General features: G+C 33.4%; 1 protein-coding gene and 1 long non-coding RNA gene across 2 annotated transcripts in view; one reads left to right on the top strand and one right to left on the bottom strand.

Moving 5' to 3' along the window:
• Positions 1 to 13458, top strand: part of LOC128993917 (sister chromatid cohesion protein PDS5 homolog B-like) — a 56114-nt gene extending 42656 nt beyond the window's left edge. The window contains exons 23-24 of the mRNA XM_054418024.1: positions 7230 to 7280; positions 7612 to 13458. Of these exons, the coding sequence (XP_054273999.1) occupies positions 7230 to 7280; positions 7612 to 7683 (123 nt within the window). The 3' untranslated portion in view covers positions 7684 to 13458. The remainder of the gene's footprint in view (positions 1 to 7229; positions 7281 to 7611) is intronic.
• A 1409-nt stretch (positions 13459 to 14867) lies between these two features.
• LOC128994531 (uncharacterized) lies at positions 14868 to 18134 on the bottom strand. The gene is made up of 2 exons (XR_008490898.1): positions 17201 to 18134; positions 14868 to 15149 (listed from the first exon to the last, which is right to left on the bottom strand). It is a non-coding gene; the product is annotated as an uncharacterized LOC128994531 (long non-coding RNA).
• Between the last annotated feature and the right edge of the window lie 7519 nt (positions 18135 to 25653).

The following is a 25653-nucleotide window of genomic DNA, read 5'->3' as shown; positions in this document are numbered from 1 at the left end:
CCAATGTTAGAAATCAGGATTTAATAAGCGATATATCGAACCACATCGAAATCGATATTTAATCCGATAATACCGAATACCTCACAGGTTATATTATGTTGAATTACATCGACGGTGCAGTAAGTTATTACACTTATTAATAAAACACAGATTGAACACTGATCTAATTTAGGCATGTGAGGAAGGTAGGTCGGGGTTTATGAGTATATGTTTTTAACTAAGGTTAAATTAGGAAGGTAAAGTGTAGGTTATAGGTAGGTGATCGGGTTGTTTATTTGTGTTCCACCATATAATTTTTATCTTTTGGAATAGTTGGTTAAACGGGGAAACGATTTAAAAAATGTGATCTTAACAAACCATCTACAGTATTCTAGCATTGACTTTAAAAGTCAATGATTCTAGCAAATTACTACATAAAAACCAATTGAAAAGAACATTTGGATTTGGACCTTTTGACCATAGCAAAACTAACATATAATTTATGAAATGTGAAAAGTTGTATATCATTAAATACTATTCTGTAATATTAATAATTGTTCGGCAAATCCTCATTTTAATGGTTCGGCTAAAAATGGAATCTGCATTTTGTGAAACAGTAATTTGGTAACAATTCAATAATTTCAAATGTTGATATAACAGTAGCCTGTACTATATAAATACTGTTATTTGATTGCCAAGCCACGGACTATACATACGTCCAGTTACAACCGTAATAAGTAGGGCCTAAACCTGGGCTTATAGAAGTACACTTTTAAATACGGTATGGATAATTGTCTAGGCCTGTCCAGAAGTAGGCTACTAATTTCCAATTAAATTATCTACATTGTATATTTAAGGCATTTCTTCCCTACTTATTATTATTCTGTTTTCACTTAAATCAGCTGAATGCGATGTTTACTTATTACTTATGTTTAGGCCTATATTTCAGCCATCTTATTTTATTGTTCAATAAGTAAGTCTTTTTGCACTTTTTACGTTTTTACACATTGAAATACATGACTGATAATTCAGATAATTTTGGTCTTTTAAAGGTGTTTTACATTTGAGTGTTACATTAAAATAGCCCTACATTTTTCGTAGGCCTATGTTTTATCTTTGACTATCAATACAGACATTCCATCCCCATGTTAAATTTGTAGCCAGCTTTTTCATCAAAATCTTCTGTATCCCATGGCTAATGGAATTTATTAAGGCCAGTATTAAAATGCCGTCGCTAAATCGTCCTAATAATGGCAGAAGACCTACATTCCAGTTACATTACAATCATATCCTCCATCAAGAATACTTGGTATTAAAAATCATAAATTATTTCCAGCAAAGAAAGCTGAGTTTAACCGATTGCAAGGGTTGAAATGAAGACCAACGTTTATGTTGCACAGTTGAATTGAAATGTCAAATATCCCCTCCTGTTGTTACACAATACTCGTTTTTTAATAGTTACTATTTTTTATACTTATTTACTTAAATCGATTGTAAGGGTGAAAAATGAAGTCCAATGTTTTTGTTGTAGGCTACAGTTGAATTTGAATATTAAATTTCCTTTGTCTTTTTATATACTTTAATGCCCTTTTTGGATGTTAATATCAGATTCCAACTACTGTAATATTTTCCTGGTCAAAACTACCATAATGCACTTCTGGAAGAGGTCATTTTGAACTATTATAATTTGAATCAATAAAACCAGCATTAGTAAATAAACCTATTGACTTTTTTACATTTAGTTACTTACTAGCTGTAACCCGCGGGCTTTGCCCCGTTTAAATATCAAATCACGTTTGTTCCGCTCAACTGGCTTTCACCTCTCTGAAAGCAACCCTAGTTTTAGGAGAGGCTTGGAACTCGTACTAGATACCCGCCGTCTCATTATACCCTATTTTACAACTAAAAATATTTATATTTCAGCTGTTTCTTATTCGGTGTTTTGGAACTTGATCTGATAGGGAATTACAAATGCTAAATAAAAATGTTCTTGACATATTTTCATAAGAGCAGCCAACTTCAAGTAATTTAAGTTTAAAAAAAATTTAATGGCCGCCATTTTGAAATTCTAAGTTGAATCAGGATAATTTTTTTTCTAACGTAATTCTCTTCTCCCTTAACATGAATATCACTTATTATAAAGATCGGTTGAAAACACTCAAAGATATAAATATTTTTGTGAAAAATACAAAATGGCGGATATCTGGTTAACGAAGCGATTTTGGGAAAATGTTATACTTTATTTTCTCTTTATTTTGGTCCAAGGAATCAGTACGTAAATCCCCACCATTTTTGAACACCCTATATAAGCAATCGTTTTATTTTTGATTTTACATTTTATAAAATGGCCGCCAACTTTGATTTTTTTTAATGGACGACCCTATATTTTTGGATAAGATATATATATTTTTGGAGGAAGATCTTTTGGATACAATTTCCGCGAACATGTTCAAGGATTGATAATTAACAACTTGACATCAATGAAAACCAATGTTTTCCAACATTTGCTTCGTCTTGACCATAGTTACAAAAATAACACTTCAAAGAAAGGGAAAGAAATTGACACAAAGATCATCCTAATCATATTTAAATATGGGTAGGTACCATAAAAACCATACTTGAAATAGTGAACTAAATTAAATACACCCGTCACAGCATACCTGCATAGTCAGCAAATTTCCAGTACTGAAATAAAAAGTAAAAATGAACCCTCAAATCAAGTTTTGTCGGACCAAGTATATAAATAAACATGCACAAATTATAAGGAAAGCATGGGAAATAAGTATGTAGGTTTTGTGCCTCAAAAACTTTTTAAATTGGGCACCGTAGGTCATTATCAAGCATTTCACAACTAGGTAAAGCCACCGCAGAGTGGTATGTTTAGAAATAATAAGGAATATAGGGGTCTATAGATTTTTTCCCCCATAAGGATAACATTGAGAATTGAGTATGCAGGTTTTCAGCAGCAGAAATGTAAAAACTTGAGATATCAGGCCATAACTCAGTATATACAGGATGTTCAAAAAAGGTGGGGACATATTTTACCTAGTGATTCCTTGGGTCAAAATAAAGAGTAAATCAAGAATAACATTTTTTCCAAAATCACTTCAATAACCAGATATCCACCATTTTGTATTTTTTACATATACATTTTTATTTTTTAATATTTTCAACCGATCTTTATGAAACTTTGTATGTATGTTAAGGTAGACGAGGCCCGTGTCATAAAAAAGTTCATCTTAAACTTAAAATTTCAAAAAAAACGGCCATTTAAAACTTTAAACTCAAATTACTTGAAAATGACTGGTTTTATGAAAAAATGCCAAAAACACTTTTATTTAGAACTTTTAATTACCTATCAAACGATACCACGGTTCAAAAAGATTGAATAAGAAATAGCTGAAATATTACGATTTTTCTTGTAAAATGGGGCAAACCTGACTAGCTTCTGCCTTATTCTATCCCATTTTACAACTAAAAATAGTAATATTTCAGCTATTTCTTTTTCGATCTTTTTTAACTTGGTATTGTTTGATAGGGAATTAAAAATGTTAAATAAAAGTGTTCTAGACATTTTTTCATAACATTAGCCGTTTTTTAGTAATTTAAGTTACAGAAATAAAAACGGCCGCCATTTTGAAATTTTAAGTTGAATCAAGATGACATTTTTTTCTCACATTGGTTTTTTCAACCTTAACCTACATACCAAGTTTTATAAAGATCGGTTGAAAAAATTCAAAAATAAAAATGTTTAAGTAAAAAATACAAAATGGCAGATATCTAGTAAAAGAAGCGATTTTGGAAAAAATGTAATTCTTGATTTTCTCTTTATTTTAACCCAAGGAATCATTAGGTTAAATATGTCCCCACCTTTTTTGAACACTCTGTATAAACTAGATAAAAACATTTACCAAGTTTTATTAAGATAGAGTCCCATCTCTCCCAAAACAAATGTTATTCATTTCCCATAAGGTAAACATTGGTACAAGCCACTGTGTTACTACTATCAATATCTTGGAGACCAATGAACAAAGAGCAATGATTCAAATAGGGAAAAATAGGTTCTCTTCAAAGCAGAATTCAATGGTGTAAAATTAAATCTGATTACTTAAACTTTCTATGTAAAAACACCTGCAACCCCCCATTTATTAGGGAAACCCCCCTCCTCCTTACCTAAGTCCAATTTTGCTAGTTTTCATTTTAAATTGACCTATAAATAAGTTTCAAGGAATTTAATTGGCTTTTTCAATATTTTCTATCAAATGTTAAGGCTAAATTTACTTGTTACACAATTTAAATGGACAGCATTTACATTGACTTGACGGAAATTACACATAATAGCAAAGGAAAAATTTGCAGGGTGTCTGCTACGGGAGCATTTACATTGTATTGTATTGTATTGTGGTCAAAACTTAAAGTAAAAGCACTTACCTTTAGTTAGTTATACAATCATTGAAGACGATCAAAGGTGAATGAAATCATATAACTCCCAAGAGTCAACAAATAACTAAGTACTCTTCCAACTTTCACAAATTTATAACTAAGACCACTCAAATTACATGCGCATAAGATACCCCTACCATTTGGCATGCCCCCACCACCATCCCTGCCCTGCAGACTGGCGCCGCGGTATCCTTTGACCAGGCAACCTCAGAGACGCCGCCGTCTCGGGGTGGGGGGCAGCCCTAGCGGCCGAAGCTGCCGTGCTTTACTATCTAAACTAGTAATTTCATCGATTCGCCATTCCACAAAGTGTAAACTATTTCCGGTTAATAACACTTGAACCAAAAGAGCACTAAGGGGTATTTTAGCACTAACCAGCACTAAGATAAGATAAGAATAGTGTTTTATTTTACAAAATAGTTTACAAACTTACAAATTGTATTTTACGCACATATGGGTCTGACCGTCTACATTCCACTACATAATAAATTACATACAAAATGCATTCGTACAAAAGATTAGAAACATAAAAGCTCATTCAGAGTGGTTTAATTTCATTATTATTTATTCTACTACACTACAGATATTTTTTAGGCTATTGCCTAACCTTACCTACACGATTACGTATATACACATACATCATTCATAGGGTAGGCCTATACATACACACTCCACATACACACACATATGTATATATACACACAATTTGCAAATTAACCCAAGAATTGGTTTATACAGTAAACAATAATAGGCTATATTATCTTTAAAAATAATCAATGGTTCTTTGAAACTAACCGGCACTAACGTTACACTAACGATTTGTACCATTTTTGACGTTAGTGCTCAATTATTTGTACTGGGGGGGGCTAACTTTATATAAAGTTGGCACCACCCACAGTTTTTTTTTATAATAACACTTGAACCAAAAGAGCACTAACGTTGGTGATTTCAGCACTAACGTAGCACTAACGATTGGTACCATTTTTGACGTTAGTGCTCAATTATTTGTACTGGGGGGGGGGCTAACTATTATATAAAGTTGGCCCCACCCACCGTTTTTTAATAACAACGCTTGAATCAAAAGAGCACTAACGTTGGGGATTTCAGCACTAACCAGCACTAACGTAGCACTAACGATTGGTACCATTTTTGACGTTAGTGCTCAATTACTTGTACTGGGGGGGGCTAACTTTATATAAAGTTGGCCCCACCCACAGTTTTTTAATAATAACGCTTGAATCAAAAGAGCACTAACGTTGGGGATTTCAGCACTAACCAGCACTAACGTAGCACTAACGATTGGTACCATTTTTGACGTTAGTGCTCAATTATTTGTACTGGGGGGGGCTAACTTTGTATAAAGTTGGCCCCACCCACAGTTTTTTAATAATAACGCTTGAATCAAAAGAGCACTAACGTTGGGGATTTCAGCACTAACCAGCACTAACGTAGCACTAACGATTGGTACCATTTTTGACGTTAGTGCTCAATTATTTGTACTGGGGGGGGGCTAACTTTATATAAAGTTGGCCCCACCCACAGTTTTTTAATAATAACGCTTGAATCAAAAGAGCACTAACGTTGGGGATTTCAGCACTAACCAGCACTAACGTAGCACTAACGATTGGTACCATTTTTGACGTTAGTGCTCAATTATTTGTACTGGGGGGGGCTAACTTTATATAAAGTTGGCCCCACCCACAGTTTTTTAATAATAACACTTGAACCAAAAGAGCACTAACGTTGGGGATTTCAGCACTAACCAGCACTAACGTAGCACTAACGATTGGTACCATTTTTGACGTTAGTGCTCTAATGGGGGGGGCCAACTTTATGGACCTGATACTTTATTTCCATCTTAGTGGTCTTCGTTGATAAACACTTAAACCACAACGTACGTCTATTTTTAATTGACAATAAATTACAAATTATTGCATAATAGTATGATGAAGGTAGTTAATAATATATTTCGGAACTCTATCATAACTGTTTTTAGGCAGACTCTAAAGATAATGAAACATTGACAGTAGAAATACTGGTGAATTCATCGCTATGTGACGAAGGGGCTGCCGTGAGACGGTGGTGATCGTCTGTAGAGGCAGTAATGAGTGCAGACTGCTGAGTGACAACTGGTGTACATCCATAGTTTGTTAGTACATAACTAGTCATGTTGGTACAGCTTCCTTTTTACTCCTCATATTATTTATAAAGCAGTTAGGTTAAAAATGCAGTTCACACACTAAACTTGAATGTAAAGCAGTGTCGGGAAGGTCTTTCCGTTTTTTGATTGCCGTGTTTGCCATTTATCACATACACTCGTCTTAATACCTGGTATTGTTCATGGAAATATTCACATCATAATACAATTGTAATTCACTACACATAATACTAACACTTCTTCACTCTTGCTAATCCATCTTCTAACAAACCTCCGGTTACTTACATAAGCAAACAACCACGGATAAAGGTTAACCATAACAACAAACAACAACAAGAAATACGTAAATAACAGCTGGTCATGTCGGCAATGAAGTCTTAGGTTGTGAAGACATTCGCTAGGCTTCGCATGAAAATTGATATCACAAAAATGGCTTGGCTGCAATATCTATTTTGCGTAGCATATGTAATCTTTGCTTGTACATTTCCATTAGGGTATTTAAACCCTCCTCCTCCCCCCCCCCTCTCTCCCTGGAATACGAAACCTACAAGTGCAACAAAATTAGATAAATACTATCAGACTAATGAACATTGTATATACTGTATTGCAAAGAATTTAATCTTTGGTTTATAGAATCATGTTGTTTCAGCCTGCTTCTGCATCCGACTCAAGAATACACCTACCACATATGGAAGTAGATGTGAGTACTTCAGTTGACCTTTTATTTATGTACATCTGCACGTCACCTAGTGGTCAAAATTTGTGGGTCAAGCACAGTTTGGATAAACTATATCATAGATGTGGAAGCAGCTTGTAAGCAGACCTTGTATTTATTTATATTTTTTTACTCTCTACTTTCCAATTGTTCTACTAGCCAAAAGAGCCAGTAATATCTTTGCACTGACTAGATGGCTTTACACTCTCAACAACAGCAAACAATAAATTTTAACCAATAAATACAGTTCTAAGAATATTTTCAGTAAATAACACTTTTACTTTCATATGGTCAATATTTTTGTGATTGGTTTCAGTCGGACGATCAAGAGGAGAGGGAGCCCCCGCCTAAGCGAGGTCGTCTCGCTAAATTAGAGAAAGCAGAGTGATAACACCTGATTCTGAATGGTACAAAGTGATAAGAGGACACTCTGTGAGTGAAACAACTGTGTAAGCGGTTCCTGGAAAAACAAACTATCACCAAAGAACACTTGGAAACATTTGTCTGCTAAAGCCAAAAGAGGTACTTTTCATCAAGGTTTGCAGTTTGCAAGCGGTTTTAATATTTTGTCATTTTATTCGTGACTTAAGTTTTAAGTTGAACGTTGGGTACGAATTGTTAGAAACATAAAACCAAAATCAATAGTAGTTTTATCATGATAATTTAATTATAGAAAAGTTGTTGACACAAATATTTAATTATCGACGGTTTAATGGAAATTCTCGAACATAATAATGATTTAAGCACGTTGATTTGAGAACATATTGTTAATATATTTTCACAGTAAAAAGGAATTGAATTCTCATAATATTGGTTAGTAATGAACTATTTTTATTTTGTCATATCACAATGTTTTTACATAATCCATTAGGAGACTAGTCCTAAGAATTTGAGCATAAATTACCTGGTATTTATTTCATATGTAGAGTCAAAGTTAACATAACAACAGTGAAACTACACGATTAATTTAAATAACTATAAACTGAATTGTTTTAATGACTTTGTCTTTATTTCATGGGTTGAATGAGACCTGAGAGACAACGCTCCTAACGTCCTGAATTTTGAAAAAAGATATTTGCTACGAATTTAAAAACATTGAAGAAAATTGTCAAGTTTGATATTTAGTTCACAGAATTGAATTTTTTCAATTCACAGCTTGTAGGCAAATGTTCAGGATAATTAGTAGAACTAAATTCCATTTAGCACATGGAAAATAACTGAGAAATCTTACTTATTTTTGATCTGTTTGTATTGTTTCACATCATATTTCTTGATAAAGTGAAAAAGCTCTTAATTTTACAAATCTGTATCACTCCAAAAAGACCCTTGAGGATAGTTGTTACTATTTAAAAATCACTAAGTTATTGGTTAGTTTTACTATCATTCCATAAAACCAAACAGAAGGCCTGTTCAGCCTACAGCTGTGCTACCTACAGCACTGTTGTGGGCCAGGTGCCAACTTTTTGAACCTGTAATTCCATTAATTTATTGAATGGGAGCATTTCACTAGGCCCAAAGCTTATATTTCAGTACAAGGTCTAAGAATACAGCCATTGCCAGAAGTAAACATTTACTTTTTGAAATTAACTTGTAGAAAGACTGTCCTTTGAACTTTGGACCCTGTTAAGTTAGTTATTATTTTTTTATTTCACAAGGTCCAAAGGTTATTTTTAGTTTACAAGATCCAAAAATAAATTGTACAGAGGGTCCAAAAGTAGGAATAATTTCATATCCCAGATTGAAGGCGTTTGAGTACACGCCATGACCATCAACGTTCCTAGCTATCTATTTTCTTTTGTGATGTACTGTAACTTGTTATTTGTAATCAATCTCTCTGCATGCATTTTCATTTTATCATCATAGCTTGATTTTTTTAACTTGACATAATATTGGAAAACTGCTCTGCACTATAAACGTGGGATTAAAACATTAACATTATATCAAAAAATGCTTTGTTCTAAAATCTTGATTGTGATAAATGTTTAATTTCTTGTCTTTTTTATAATTGTGCGTTATTAAGCCCAAATTAATTTTTAGGCTATTTTATTTATCTCAGTTGTAATCTGCTCTAAGCCTCTGTGTTTCTTTCATAACTAGACCTACTCAGTCATTACACTATCTTACGTGACTATGGAACGTAGTTTGTCGTGTACCACCATATTTTTGCCAACACAAGTTTTGGATACTTTTGTCAATGTACAATTAAAAAAACAAAAATAGAAATCAAACATTTCTCACAACCAGGATATTTGTATTCAAACTGAGACCTAATTAAAATTATTCCTACTTTTGGAACTTCTGTACCATTTATTTTTGGACCTTGTGTACTAATTGTTCTTATTATTGAACAGACTCTAAACTTGGTCTATGTGGCAATAATAATGTTATGATAATAATTATTATAGAAATCCATGTGTGTAGCCCCTGAGCTGTTGGACATAAAGTAAGACTAAATTACTTAAGTCAAAGTCAAAACATTCTTTATTCATTGTTTTGTAGCGTAAGTACATTGAACATGCGTCATTTCTTAAAACTAATCCTTATAATACAATTTCTGTCAATAAGTACAATAATGTTCAAAACACCATCATTTCTGTTGGCAAATATTAAATTTAAGGCCGTTAGTTATTTTAAAACTCATCTAGTATCTACAACTAGTTGGATACAACTAAATAATTCTACAACTATCTACTATAATGCTCTCTCAACTAGGTGTTCTTTTAATTTTCTCTTAAATTTTGAAAACTCTTGATTTGTGTCTATTATGGTAGAAATTTTGTTTAAAAATTTAGATCCTATATAATTTGGCTTTTTCTCAAACATTTTTAATCGGTGACTTTGCAACCTTATTTTTGTTATTGTTTCTTGTATTATAATGGTGGATCAACTGACCAGTCTCAAATTCCTCTTGATTTTGTTTTGAGTAGTTAGTTTCACATACATAAAGACTAAAAATAAAATACCATCATAATTCTTAATTCTTTAAAATTTTCTTTAACATGGTCAGTTTGTTCCATATTTAGCATTATTCTGATTGATTTCTTTTGTAGTTTTAATATCTCATTCAGATTATTAATATTGGTTGCTCCATAAACATGTATATTGTAGGCTAAATGAGAATGAATCGTACCGTAATAGACCATTTTGAGAGTTGTCAGATCACAAATATTTGTTAATGTCCTGAGAGTAGACACACCCGAATTCATTTTTGCCAGTACTTTTTCAACTTATGTATTCCCGTCACAGCTCATCAATAAAATTTTTATTGAGCTGTGACGGGAATGTACGTAAGTAATTTATTCTTACATTATTATTATTAAAATACAAGCTTTGGGCCTTCTGAAAGTGATCCAATGGAACCCAGTCTCGAACTGTCACTTGATTTCCTACAACTACTCCAGCCTTAAGGTCAAAATTAAAATTTCTCAAACCACTGGATTTTTGTTACCAGCTTTATACCCTTTGCACAATTTTTCAACTCAAGCAGTTTAGCCATGACAGTCCAGATTTGCTCAATCCGAATGTGCACCCAGCCTATTTTTGAGGAAGTCATATTTGGTCCATTGTAGGACTAAAACTGCTCATATGTCCACAATGACCAACTAACTGTTAGGAACACAGAGAAATAAGGTACAGAGGAAACATTCACTTAAGTGGTGTCTAGCGCAATGTTCATCTCTCCCCTTGCCTTCATATACTACAATGCATACATTCTCGGTCCTTGCTCGTCAAAAGTATGTTTCCGGCACAACTTACTAGAGCTCAAAGCACACGGACGTCTATTAGCAAGTTTACTCTGTACCTCACTTCTCTGTGATACAAATAACCTCAAAACGCTGTTAATAGCACCTTGATTTACCAAATGTTCTTGTTTTACAAACTTACAAAATATATGTTTTTTTATTTAAACCTCAGTTTTGGTCAATGCTTAACGGTTGAAGTCTAATGATTGATGGCAAATGATCCTTATCTAATAGATTGTTACAGACATTTCCCATGACGATTAAAAAACAAACTTGTTATTCGACTGTACTACTCTCTTCTGTTGACGTATTGTTACAGTATTCCTCATATTTATTTTTAGTAGGCTTATATTACTTAATAGATTATTTGAAGTATGTTTTTAAAAGTATGTAATTTATAAAGCAAAAAATTTTTTAGAACCAATTTATAAATAATTGTGCAATGAAATCTGTGAATTTCAACCCATCACTCATCGCAAACAGTGGCTTGCAAGATTAAGAACTCCACCTTTTCCCCGTCACACCACTGAGCTAGAAAATCGACATGCTGTAACATTTAGGTCAGTTGGTAGCGTCACAGACTTTGGGCCCAAGGCAGTGATGTCGAGGGTTCGGATCTTAGTCACTGCCGTAAACATGTTGTACCAGCTCAGCCCTTGCTTTGCTGTATACGATCCACGCACGGGCAGTTAGTCTATGTGAACAGACAAATGCAAGGTTAAAGGAGGCTGCCAACCTCTATAAAAAAATAAAAATAAAATTAAAGGAATCAACCAGCTCATTAGCTATGGCTTCATTACAATCCCATAATCCCCTATTCTCTTAGTTCCAATTTACTAAGCAGTGTTTCCACATGCCATATTTTTATCCTGAAAAGGGATTTTTGGGCCAACAACAACGGGATGTGGAATAAAACGGTATTCTTGTCTCTGACCTTTATTTTTTTTTTTAATTATTTTTAGATCAAAATTATACCCTATTGAATTGAATAATTGCAGTTAAGAACTATAGCAAGGTTTAAAGAGCTATTTTTTTAACATGATATGACCGCTCGGGATAATAGATTTATTTACAAAATTATGCGAGATAATATGGGATTTTATTGACCCGAAATGTGGGATTTTTATTTTGGTTGTGTGGCCATTGTCTCTCTATTCTCTCATTCAGTGATACCCCCAGTTGTATTTCTAGCTCAGAGTCGCATACAACTTTATTTTTCATACAATAGGTTAGTTGACTACCTTCTATATTTACTTACTAATACTTTAATAAAGTAAGCCAGTATATTGCTATATATTTATTTGTTGGATATTTCATTTTCAGTTTTATCAAGCCATACAATCAAAAATACACACAGGGTGTTTAGAATGTCTGGAAACAAAAAAACTAAAAAAAAAACATTGTTACTATTTATAAATAAAAATTATCTTTTTTACTAAAAGTGTCCAGTGTCTTTTAAACACCCTGTAAAACAAACATTACATATTTTGCCCAAGTTACACCTTGTTTTGTAGCCCAGAAAAAATGTATGTTATGAATTGTACCTAGCTGGCTAGAATTTTGCTTGCACACATACTGTTGGCTCATACAGACTATACCAAGTATAGTGTTTGAAAAAGATTTTTTTCTTCCAACAGCCCTCAAATGGGATTTTTGCAAAAAATCTGTTAGGAATTTTCGTTATGAACGTGTTGTGATCAAAATTATACCAAATGAAGGTTCATTCAGTTTGCAGGTTGGCTTCAATGTGGCATTGAAATCTCACCCATTAAAAGGTACCATTTTATTTTTTTGGAATTGTTTTCATATACATATTCCGCTGTTGCAGAAATAGTTTCCAATGTGTGGTGTTTTTCGAGGAGCCAATAAGTAAATTATTGCTATAAGTATAGTGTTGTCAATATGAAAATCATAGTCATGTATATTTTGATACTTTTTTTCTGTACTTGTAACATATTTATTTAGTATTATTTTTAGTTTCTTCAACTAGTGGGCACATAAAAAGACGGTTTGGTGAGCTTTAGGTTGTATAATGTCACCGGGTGTGCAGTGCTTAGCCTTTTAATAGCAACACCATACGGTTATTTTATCAAAAGCCCTGACCGTCTTCTTACCTGCTCTCCAGTAATAGATATTTTTGTGATTCAAGACGACTGGTTATATATATTTAGAATTTAAGTTTTTCAATTAGTATTTTCTTTCTTCTATAAACTTGTTTTTGTTTGGTTTTGACACTTCAACCTTCTTTCATTTTATATGACACTTGGACAACGGGATCTCTTGTATTATGAAATTGACGGCTTCACCGATCATCAATGTTTGAAATAGTTTTTGTTGAATAGTTAAGTTTAAACAGATATACTTCTTTGTACAATACTTAAGCATTGTGGAAGGCATATCCAATAAATATTTTTAATTTCTGTGCCTTGATTGTTTTTTTACCTAGACGGCTGATTGACAATCCAATTTCCATTCACTGCAGGATTATAATGGAAAAGTTATTATAGCAGGATAATAATGGAAAAGTGTGAGATTTAAAATTATAATGGTTATATATTATGGTTAGAACCATTAAAATGGAAACAATCTGGATGACACTTTGTCTTTGAATCTTTTATGTTCACAAGTTTAGACAGGAAGGCATATCCAATAAATATTTTTAATTTCTGTGCCTTGATTGTTTTTTTACCTAGACGGCTGATTGACAATCCAATTTCCATTCACTGCAGGATTATAATGGTTAAATGGTTATATATTATGGTTAGAACCATTAAAATGGAAACAATCTGGATGACACTTTGTCTTTGAATCTTTTATGTTCACAAGTTTAGACATGAAAACAAAACCCCACAAACCATTACATTTAGAGCACATGTTTCAGAACCCTCATCATTACACATAACTGTAGCTGTAGCTATTATTTTATACGAGCTGTTGGCCCGTCCTACATATGGGAATCAAGTAGTCCACTAAAACTGTATATAGTGGTCTATTAGTAATTCAGGCATAGTTTAAGCAGTTCAAAATTTGATAGTAAAGAAAAAGCTTCCAAGATGAGTTAAAACATGTGATCATTGTTATTTCCCAAACCTTTCCTCAAAAAGTCGATTAGTACAATAATTTTCATAAGCTTTCTTTTGAAGATTCGTGAGCTTCGATTCGTATACAGCAATGGTTATAGAATCTTACTCATTTCCTATAATCAATGACAAAATCTCAGAGTAAATAAAATAACCTCATAAATCTATAGAATATTTTTTATTCAACCAGCTGTTAGTTATAACAGATTATATTTCGCTAAAACAAACTAAATATTTTAACATCTTTTATTTTACTATGCATATTTATCAATGGTTATGATGATTGATTGATTGATAGCATTACACATAGTATAAATAAGTAAATTCTACGTATGTCATTTCATTTTCATACAAAAGCTGAATTTTTGTCGAAAAACGCGGAAGGTTAACAGCTGTTATTATACCAAAAGCTAGAGTAGAATGTTAGCGTCGGCTTCTAGACTTTTAAAAATTTTAAACCTAATTTCCAAAAAACTGAAACCCTAAACTAAAATTATGGCTTCGACATTCCCCATTTCTCAAAATTATCTTTCTTTCAACACAAAAATCATGAAAATCCGTCAAGTGGTTGATTCAGAATCGCGAAATAAAAAAACCCTATCACGTTTTAATATTATAGATGAGTCCCAACTTCTTTTACAGACTATGGTATTGCACAAATGTTGTTCACCTTGCTTATGGAATTGTATTGTTGACTTACTTTTAGTTGTGTAGATTGGAATTGATTAGGTAAGAGAAAACAAAACATGTAAGAATAGGAAATATTTTATTTCAATAATAGAAATCACATACACAGCTTTTGCAAGAATCTATATATCATATCCAAACAAAACTCTTAATTTAAAAAAGGGGTGTTAAAAAACATCCATCTGAATTAATTGTCTAGGTCGGTTTTTTTTAAATATAGAAAATGTGGACTTGAATCATGTATTGCTATGGAAGAATGGACCTGATAATTCAGCTCTTGCGGTACAAGCATTGATTTTCTTGATGGCATCAAAACCCTTGAACCTAACAACTTTCTTCCCTCTCTGAAACAACCATCGATCGACTACGCCTCTGTTTGGGCAATGTAAAAGTAGGTTTGGTTTTGAAACCACCACACACAAAACTCAAAGAGTAAAAGAAAACAAATAGGTAAACATGTAAATTGAAACATTGAAAAATAAGATTTTAAATATGTAGCTGAGTTTTCATTCCATTAGTAATGGATTTATTTCCGAAATATTTGACACCTTTTACTAGTACTGCTTTACCTGATTTTTTACTGATTATCACAAGAGGATCGGTTCCAAAAAAATTATGCTGAAACCAAACCAAATGCCCCCCCCCCCTGTTCATTAAAATCCCCCAACCCAAGTTATAGGTAGAAATATGAAATGTTACTCTTACGCTGGGTTTTCCTAGGCGCGGAGAGCGAACTACTCTTGTCTCAGGTAATTTAATGTTACTGTTTTGCTAGAAGAGGAGCGGAATGCCATGTCAAGTCTGTTATTCCGAATATAAAACACTACCAACATCGGTTCTTGCCTTGCAAGACAGATTTAATCTCTTTTTTCCTAGTTGGCGTTGTTAAATACATTTTTTGGAGATGTTAATTGTTACAAAAAATATTCACTAGGGTAGTTTTTTAATAAGTAAAGGCCGTTAGTGCGTATAGCTTCTTAGTCCATAGGCTCCTTGCCTCTTACTGGCATCATTTGTAAACAGAACGGCGCCATTTGCAGCCTCTGCTGACAGTATCATACACTATGCTTTGTGTTCTAAAAGTAAGTTAAATTACAAAATCTCTCGCCACATGCCATTGCCAGATAACAGTTTATGGCCCTAATGCAATGATAGAGAATAGTGCATAAATGGGTTGAAGAGTTTTAAAATGCCTGTGAAAATGTCCCTTTCCGAAGTGTTTTTTTTGTAGTGGTTAGCCAGACTTCTCACACAAGACCACGAAGGGAAAAGTTTTCACGGCCATATTGACACTCCCTAAACCATTTCTGCACTTTATCCTCATTCATTGCATTAGGGTGTTGAATTTCGACATCGGCTATGTTTCTTGTATCATCCTCCTTATATCATGCGAGATTAATAATCTTCTAATCACACAGCGAAGCGTACACGTCAGCTATAGAACTGCAAATGGTGCCAGTCTATTCACTAATTATGCCACAAAGCAGCAAGGAGCCCCTTATTTGCAAACTAAGAAGCTACACACAAACTGCCCTTACTTTAAATGTTTTCAATGATAAATCAAAACTTTCGTTCAAAGTTTTACCATGCATTTTGTTGATACACTCTCTATTTCAAAGTCAAAGCAGCAACAAAAACAGTACCAACAGCCCAACAACTCGCTATAATTCGAAGGGGCGGAGGTTAAATTTATACATTTGCTCCAATCATATCGGGAAAATACACATCCTGTTAGGCACAGTTCAGTTGGAGCAATAATTACTGGTTGACAGTGTTAATCATTGGAAAAGCCTTATTGGAACCTGCCTTAAAAAAATTAACTCTTTGTAATTAGAACAATTTCTTTTCCTCCCTATCCCAATAAATCGAACCTCTTGATAGTTCAATCAAATTGATTTGCTTGACCCTCCAATTGCAATAGTCGACTGTAGATTGTAAACATTGACATAAAGCACACAAACAGTTAACAATCACAAAATCTGTAAAAGCATTTATTTAACTAATTTCACAGCCTTAATAAACATAATAGATTTATTTTTAAGCCTGAGTATAATTTTTTTTATTACTGGGCTTGGAATCGATAGTCTTGTTAGCAATAATCTTAAATAAAACGTCTTGTAGCTTATACTTTAAAAACCATTCCTTAAGATGAAATAAATAGGAACCAAATAAGTACGGTTTCATGACTGGGTCTATCTTAAAATTCAAGAATAAAATTTACCGAGATCTTTTTGTAACCAGCTCTAGTATCAATACTACTCAGTGGGATTAACATTACCATAAAGTAATCTTTTTGTTTTTAAATGAAGTTTTGAGGTTAACTTATCGTAATTCCTGAACCCATGATAATCTTCAGTAGTGATTTGCATAGTAGAATAACTAGTCTACAACTCACCACAGGATTACCAACTGAGATCTGCCCTCAGTCCACTGAGCCCCTTGTCGACAGCAACAGCGTCCCGTTTCTGTGATTATTAACGATTTTGAAAATCGAAACAATTTGTTTTACAATACCCAATTATTTCTCATCTATACACTATATGTGCCATCAATATTGTATTGAAAACTGGGTAGTGAATATGGCATTTGAAGACAAGCAAAACTTTACAAATTAAAAACTAAAATGACACACTAAATAGACTAACAAACCAATCACATATCATAAAACAAGAATAAAATGCACATAAGAACTTGACACTTGTTTCAGAAATTGAATGTGTCCAACGTGTCTTTTGAGCTAGGAAAACAGGAAAGTAATATCAGAAACCTTGATGTCACACTAATATCACACACATATGCACTGGAAGAATTCATGCATGACCCTGAACACTGTTAATCTAGATAGATGAGGGTTGTATGATAAATATATCAACGGTTTACGGAACCGAAGTTGCCTACACATATGTGAAAACAAACCATAACTTACAGTAAAAGAACAGAAATTATCATGCATAAGACACAATAAAATCATAACCAGTTTTCACAACAAAATTATTTCAAACAAATAATATTTGTTTTAGAAATAAAGTGATGTTGCAACCACACAAAAATTAATACACAGTAGAAAATTTCGCTTTCGTATATTAGCTGTCGGCAGATTCCTAAAACTAAGGTTTAATCTAAACCTGCAGGTAAATGAGGAAGGAATGTGTCTGGAAAATATCTTACAGTATCTCATTAAGTTACACAAGCACAAACAAATTTACAAGAACGTTTTGCATTGTAAAATTAAACCAGGGATACGTCACCAGAACAAACACCACAAGAGATTTATCGAAAACCTTTGGCATAGTTGAAACTATTTATAAAAAATAGGATGCATGTTTTGCACATTGTTTTAGACCCAATAAGAATTGCCAGTTGAAGAGACTAACAAATTGAAACATTAATTTGATACATTTTTCATTGTATTAAATCATACAAACTGCAATTGCTGATAAAAGTTTGGTGGCCAATGCAAGTTTCTTTAAGAAGGGTAAGTACGTAAGTAGATCAAGTTTTTGTTTAATCCCCTAAAGGAATAGAAGAAAGTCTGATGAAAAACTCATGAGAAGTTCTTCATAGAAAGCACAAACACTATGTGGGAGCCAAACTCAAGATGAAGTACCAATTAGGATTGAAGGTGCTTATGAGAGGAAGTAACAAAGTAAAGCAGTAAAACAGGTACTCGTCAACATGATTTAAAAAACATAAGTTGATCACAAACACCTTTGAAGTAAATGCTGTGACGCTGTCCACAAGCAAATAACAGGAAAAATACTAGAACTAATATAATAAAGTACAGTAACTTTTGGGTGATGCAATTTGTAAGCAAAAAGGCATACATAAATAGTACTGTATGTTTTGGGGTTAATTTTTTCAGCGTGTGAATTTTTAAGACTTTTCTTCCTAACTAAAATTAATTCAAAGTATTAGGAAACTATTGCAACAAAACTAAAAGGCAAGTGGAAATAATGTTGGGGTTGGCTGGTACGGAAAACTACTGCACAGCTGTAAAAACACAGTTTAAAGTGCAATTAAACACAACAAGATGAGTGCGATCATTATTAGTGCTATCATTTTGTACCAAATCACAAAATTTTCATTTCACCTCAGGCTTTAAATTTCTAACCAAATACTTGTCAACATTTTTTTAAACCTTGGTATCTGGAAACAATCTGCTGAATTAATTGTTCAAAGCCTGCCAAAAGAGAAGGCTTTTTGTGTATACAATTATTTTTCTAATAGGGCCAACACTAGATTATATATTATGAATTAAAACTTTTACGTTTTGAATTAAAAGCTCTAACGGACTTGGACTCACACTGAAAGTGAAACCTAACTAGTAATAAGTTAAATTTGTAATTTGAAGAGAAAAAAAGGCTTAGTGGACCAGTCCAAGTTTGCTAACTTTAGGTTGATAAAAATTGTGATTTATTGTTGAGTAAGCCACTGAACGACCTATCACTCTACTCACTAACAGCACTAGCCAATCCAAAGCCCAAGCATGGTACAGTAGAACCCCTCATGTACGACCTTGTCGTAAACGACTGCTCGGGATATGCAACCAAGTGACCGCCTACTTGTTTCCTATCATGACCGCAGATGTTCAGAATTTCACCGTGAACACTGAAGATATTCTCGCCGTGACTGCGGAATATGTTTTCGATTTCACTTTTACAGCGGTAGACATTCACAACATTCGTTCCCGTGACCTTTGGAAGGTGTTTACCATTATGCCGATACCTCAGAAGACGTTCTTGTTGTTGCTACAACCACAGACTTTGTTTACACAATCAGGTTTTTCATGAGGGTTTACGCAAGCAAATACTGAATGTTGCTGGGATTTAAATGCTTCTAAATTTGTCTTAAAACCATATTACAGCAAAATGGCTCTAAAATCAGGTCCTCCCTGCATGTTGGCATCCTGAATGAATTGTGCTCATGTTTTTGGCAAAATATTACTTCATAATATGTATTCATAGTTCAACCCATCATGGTCGGATAAGAGGGGTTCTACTGTAGTTCTAAAACTGACTCCCAGGTTGCAGCACATGCCAACCTCAGCTCAACTTTCAGCTGTTTCAGTTGATTTATGCTTCTATTTATTCGTAGAAAGAAGTTTGTTACTTATGTGTCCAATACGTCGGTTTTGAGCTCAGTGTTGAAGACTTATCTAACATTTTACAATTGTTTACTAAATAGTTGCAATAGGTTTGTTACAAATTATATATGAAACATATTTTGTGTAATGAAGAAAATAATAAAAAAGAGCACAATTTCTTTTCTCTTATATGTAAAATAATAAGTAAAATGTTGAGCAAAAATATGGCAATATATTTTAAACAGCATATAAAATTCATAAAACATACAATATTAAAAAAATTCTGTTGTGCATTGAACATTCAATTAAAGACTAAATAAAAATACTGCGACAAAAACTCACCAACGAGAATCTGAAAATAGAGAACACCGACAATTTTATGTTTAAAAAATCTTTTTATAACATTGGCAAAGATTATTTGTACACGATCGGTTGCAACAGCACAATAACACATGAATAAAATCGCAATCATCAAAAACAGAAAATATTCACACGAACAAAGGCATAATCACTGATTAAAATTTGTTGAATACAACAAAATACATGGAAAAACATAAAAATATGGTACATGAAAATTTTTTTTCTTTTTATTTTTCCTCATATCAAAGTTAACGGGATTTGGAATAAAAGAAGGTAAGGGGAACAGCTCAGCAGTGGCAGAAGAACCTGTAATACTTCAGCCCAAGAAAGTTAAATAGAAAGTCTAAACCAAAAGAAAACAAAAAATATATACTCAATGCAACACAACCAATGCACAATTAATACAACTATTTTGGATAGTGTCATTGAAAGCTCAACAGCCTTGGGGAAATAGTTTAAAATATGTGACATGATGGTATACACATTCACTGCTCATGTATTTAACTAACTTTAGATACTTACCTTGTGGTGCCAACTCTTGACATCTGATGAAACGCTCTTTTTAATTTAGTATCCAGATGATTAAAAGTAGGCTCCATTGATGGCATCACACTTATCCAGCAAATGTATGCACCCGTGGACCTTCAGGAACTATTTGTTTAAAATCTTGTTTGTGAAGCCTGTTTTCCTCTTGGTTTTGTATAAAATCCCAACTTACCTACCTACTCCTGTGGCCACTCAAATCCAAGAAGATTTTTTGCCTCGCCAACAAGGTGCCTCTCTTTCTTCTAGGACGTCCCCCCTGCTCCCAGTCTTCTGACGTCCCAAGCAAATTTGGTCATCCCATCTCAATCTTGGTCTCCCCAGTGTTTTGTCTTCCTTCTGGCTTTCCTCTTAACACACTTTTTATACAGTTATCTTCTTCTCTCCTTTTAACATGCCCAAGCCATCTGATTCTCCTACTTCGAATTATAGCTACAATATCAGGTCTTCTATAAAGTTCCCTTAACTCTTTATTCTTTCTAATCTTTATAAAGCCCAAGCTCGATGAAAATATATAAACAGTCAAAAATCTCAAAGAAAATATTTACGTAGCACACCCAGTATACATTATGTTCCTAACATAATCTGTCACCTACTTGACCTTGGCCGGAAAAATGAAAAGGTTGGTTTATCCAAGGAGCAGCTTCAGCGATCGCTGAAGACGATAATGATGATTTCCAAGATTGAGGGATTTGTCTAGGGTTTTTCCAGAATCGTGGTAACTGACAACAATTTTTCCGTTACCGCAAGAGATGTATTCAATTTGGCCGCAATCACCCGGGATTACTATAATGCTTTTGAGATTGCTGAAGACAATAATCTTTCCATTACTGAGCTTGGCCGCAATCACGGAATGTGATATTTCTGTGAATGCGGGGGATAAACATGATTTTGCTGCGATTGCGTGAGAAGGTGAAAATCACGATTACATTGTAGCCGTAAGCCCATGGCGCGGTTGGGTTAAACGAGGAGTCGGACTAAATTTAAAAAAAAAATTTTAATTTAAAATGCCTATGTTATTCTTATGGAGAATATTGTATCTATTGCAGTTTGATTGTTTATGGATATTGTGATCAAACTTGGTAAGTTATTTATTTAATGCTAAGCTATTATTCTACTAAAAACCACACTTTATTACCCTCCCTGTAGCAGCAAACCTAGGTACTTATTAAACTTCATGTTTTACCTTAGTCTGCAGGTTTGCTGCGACGGGGGTATTTATTGTTTCAGAACTACACGCCCAGCTGGTTTGGAAATGGTGAAATCATGACAACCTCCCTAGTTTTCTCTCCTTGGCTGGTCAGATACGGCGCTTGCCTTTTTTTTTCCTGTTTTACATTGTTGGTTCTTTAGGGAGTTACTTTTAACGCCAAACCTATTGAATGTTTTGTGCGTTTTGTTCTCCATTTTGTCTGGAAACAATATTTTAGAAGTTGCTCTTGAAAAAATTCAGTGTAAATATAGTTCTTCTGCTTCATTCACTCCAAATATTGTTTTGAGTAAAAACATTTTAAATTTTGTATTCAGAACCGGCCTATGAGGAGGAATTTTTTTAGTGACCTTTGTTCTATTTAGAACCAACCAGGTGAAGAAGCTAAAAAGTGCACCTTGTTTTAACCTGATTTTTCTACTGCTTGACAACATTAAATTTAGCTTTCAAAGTGACATTCTGATAATTATACTAGATGCTTCTTCATGATGTTTTTATAAGCAAGTCATAAGTAGACTTCAAAAGTAACACCGAACGGAGAGCTTCCATGTGTTTCAAACATAAAATAAAAATATATATTGAAAACCAAATATTAAATTCTGAACCATTAAGTCCATATACAATGTGAGTACAATGTGAGTATGAATGTGACTACATATACATTTCAAAACCATTGTATGCTAAATGAATAAACTGGAGTAATATCCTAAACAAAAAGGGTATACACTTACTTACCAAACAGCAATAAACAAACCAGGTTGTAACTTGTTTCTTTACCTAGTTATAAATAGTTGCACAAGTGTACATAAGTAAAAAGATGTCTGAATGAATCCAAATGAGAGGGATGCTACTGTAGGCTATTTTCTAAATCCTTATTTCATCAATTTATAATCTACACAACACTTGTACAATTTTTCAAATTGTTGGAACCCCAATATTCAAACGTTCAACTATTTTGAACAAGTAAGTAAGTAAATATGATATCCATTACTTAGTTTTAAGCTTGAAACATTGAACTTGTTTCAAAGCCATTGGTTAGACACTGGCGAGTTCACAACTGCCCATACATTATCATACTGAGCTAGATTATGTCTTGATTGTGACTTGATGTAATCCACGGTAAAAAAAATCTCTTACGCACAGTGAAGTTATCAACATCATGATACTTTGTTAACTGATTCATGAAATGAAATCATTGTACCCGTACCAGATGTTCAAAGCTCTTGGTGGTTAAACAACAATATTAAAATGAAAAGAGCCAAAAAAATCAACTTTGATATCAACCAAAAACTTAACAATACCCAGTTTTGGGTCCAATTATGAACTGTGTGTCTGGTCGGGATTAATCACCATATGTTTACCATTATGTAAAAGTTTGAAGTACAAGTGTGAATATGTTGGTCGACGACGTCTTCCATTATTACAGTGCATCAAGATGGTATGTTTCCTGTACCTAAATGTTGTTAAGATTTAAAGTTAGAAACCTTGTGATTTAATTTAGGTAGCACAGTACAGCAGAGCAAACCGTCGATCCACGTTTTAAGCAATCGATAAATTGTTCACCGGTATTCGGTATTTAAAATACTGTTCCGATATACGAGGGCTATCCAGATAGTAGATTACGTTTTTGTCTGTATCCACTAGGGACGTGGCTAGCAGGACCATCTTGGTGTTAGTTTGTTATGCAGCTCAGTCGGCATCTAGCCGTGCTAGTAAGAGGTTTCTGCTATACTCCGTTGAGTTACTGTGACAGTTTAAAATATCGGTATTAATTGAAAATGCCGCAAACTGTAAGTGCATGTAGTTATAAGGTTTTTGATTGCAAAAAACTGTTGACCGATAGAAATCTATCAGCAACTTTGTGAAGTTTATGGGGAAAACATTATTACTGAACGTGGAATTTGTCAGTGGGTCATCAAATTTTTAAATGGCCAAACTAACGTTCACGACGTAGAGTGAAGTGGAAGACCCAGCATTGTGACTCCCGAACTTGTCGAAAAAGTCGATGCCTATGTCCGTAAACTCTTACGTTCACAATAACAGAACCCTCTTTGGGTTTTCCACAAATTTTGCAAAGTTTGATGCACAAGATCATAACCGAAAAGTTTGGTTACCAAACTGTATGACACTATGTCCTGTCAATTGATGTAGCGACATGTAATGAATAAATAAATAACCAAACAGTCCATTAATTTTTTTTTTTTGCACACACTTCACAGTTGGCGGTATTTTTAATTAACACAGACATTTTAAACAGTCACAGTAACTCAACGGAGTACAGCAGAGACCTCTTACTAGCACGGCTAGATGCCGACTGAGCTGCATAACAAACTAACACCAAGATGGTCGCGCTAGCCCCGCCCCTAGCGGATACAGACCAAAACGTAATCTACTTTCTGGATAGCCCTCGTAACAAATAACACATATTATGTATCGTATCACGCACATTTAAGACAATCAACTGTAAGTTTTATCTCCACAGATTCATTAATTAAAAGTTCACCCTTTCCTTTGGTTTTTTAGAACAAGTTTTTATTGGATTATTTTGAAAATAATCCTTTTCAATATTTAAATATATGTTAATTCATTATTTACCTTGAAATATAAAATCCAACAATATTTCAGGCTTTAAGAATCAAATGTGATTATTCTTCAGCAAAAATAATCTATTAAAAATAATTTTAATTAATAACCAAGGGTATTACATCTAGCTATTTACTAAATTCATCATAAGCAGTGAATGTGTTATTTCCATCATTTAAAAGAAGAAATTTTAGATGCCAAACAATCCAAGTTGCAAAACACAAATCACAATACACAATTGCCCTCGAAGCTATAAAATTACACATAATAAAACAACTCAATATCAACCAAGAAAAAATCAGTTTTTGGAACAACTTCAGAACTCAACAAATTTGACACTAGAAATATGTCAAATACGGTCAATTACGGAAAAGAACAGGGTTCAGAGTAAAATTGATTTATAGAAGTACGAAACAACTAGATTTGTTTACTGTAGTCTTGAAAGTAGTTATAATTTACAAGTTCAGTGTGAAAATTATAATGGGATTTTGTAATGTGTGTGTGAATGATTTTTGTGTTTTGAATGTTACAAAAAGGAAAATTCAGTAGTGTAAGTTGAAAACCATGACTTTTATCACAATATGAATTATGAGATTAAATAACAATTGCATGGTACTCATATTCATTTTCACTACTTAATTTGCATTATAAGCTATATTACTGCACCAATGTTCCTACACATTTTTGTTTTGTATATTTTGAGTCATCCAATTTTAAACTATTTAAAAATTAGTTTCTTTTCTTTAACTACCATGATCCCCTGCTAAAAATTGTTTTTATCTAGGGACCTCACCGATTTAAATTTTGTAATGTACTTATCTTTAATGTAAAGTAAAAGGAAACGTTTAAAATGCAGATTTAACAATTCTAAATAGCACCTTGTTGGCAATTTCAACACACATTTTGAAATGAATGCTAACCATAATAATATTAAAACTTTTTCAGATTTGGTGTACATCTTAAACTAACAGTGACATACTTACTGGTAACTTTGTTTTACAGACATCTGATGGTCAAAGTAAGTATTCATCTTGTCGGCTGTCTCGGAGTTCAGTTTTGTGACCTACAG

This window comes from Macrosteles quadrilineatus, unplaced genomic scaffold (assembly GCF_028750875.1).
Source record: "Macrosteles quadrilineatus isolate MER2022 unplaced genomic scaffold, UCM_ALF_1.0 Scaffold_5__1_contigs__length_97177068, whole genome shotgun sequence".
NCBI classification, from domain to species: domain Eukaryota; kingdom Metazoa; phylum Arthropoda; class Insecta; order Hemiptera; family Cicadellidae; genus Macrosteles; species Macrosteles quadrilineatus.
The sequence above is the reverse complement of the archived record's forward strand: the minus strand, read 5'-3'. Positions and strand labels throughout refer to the sequence as shown.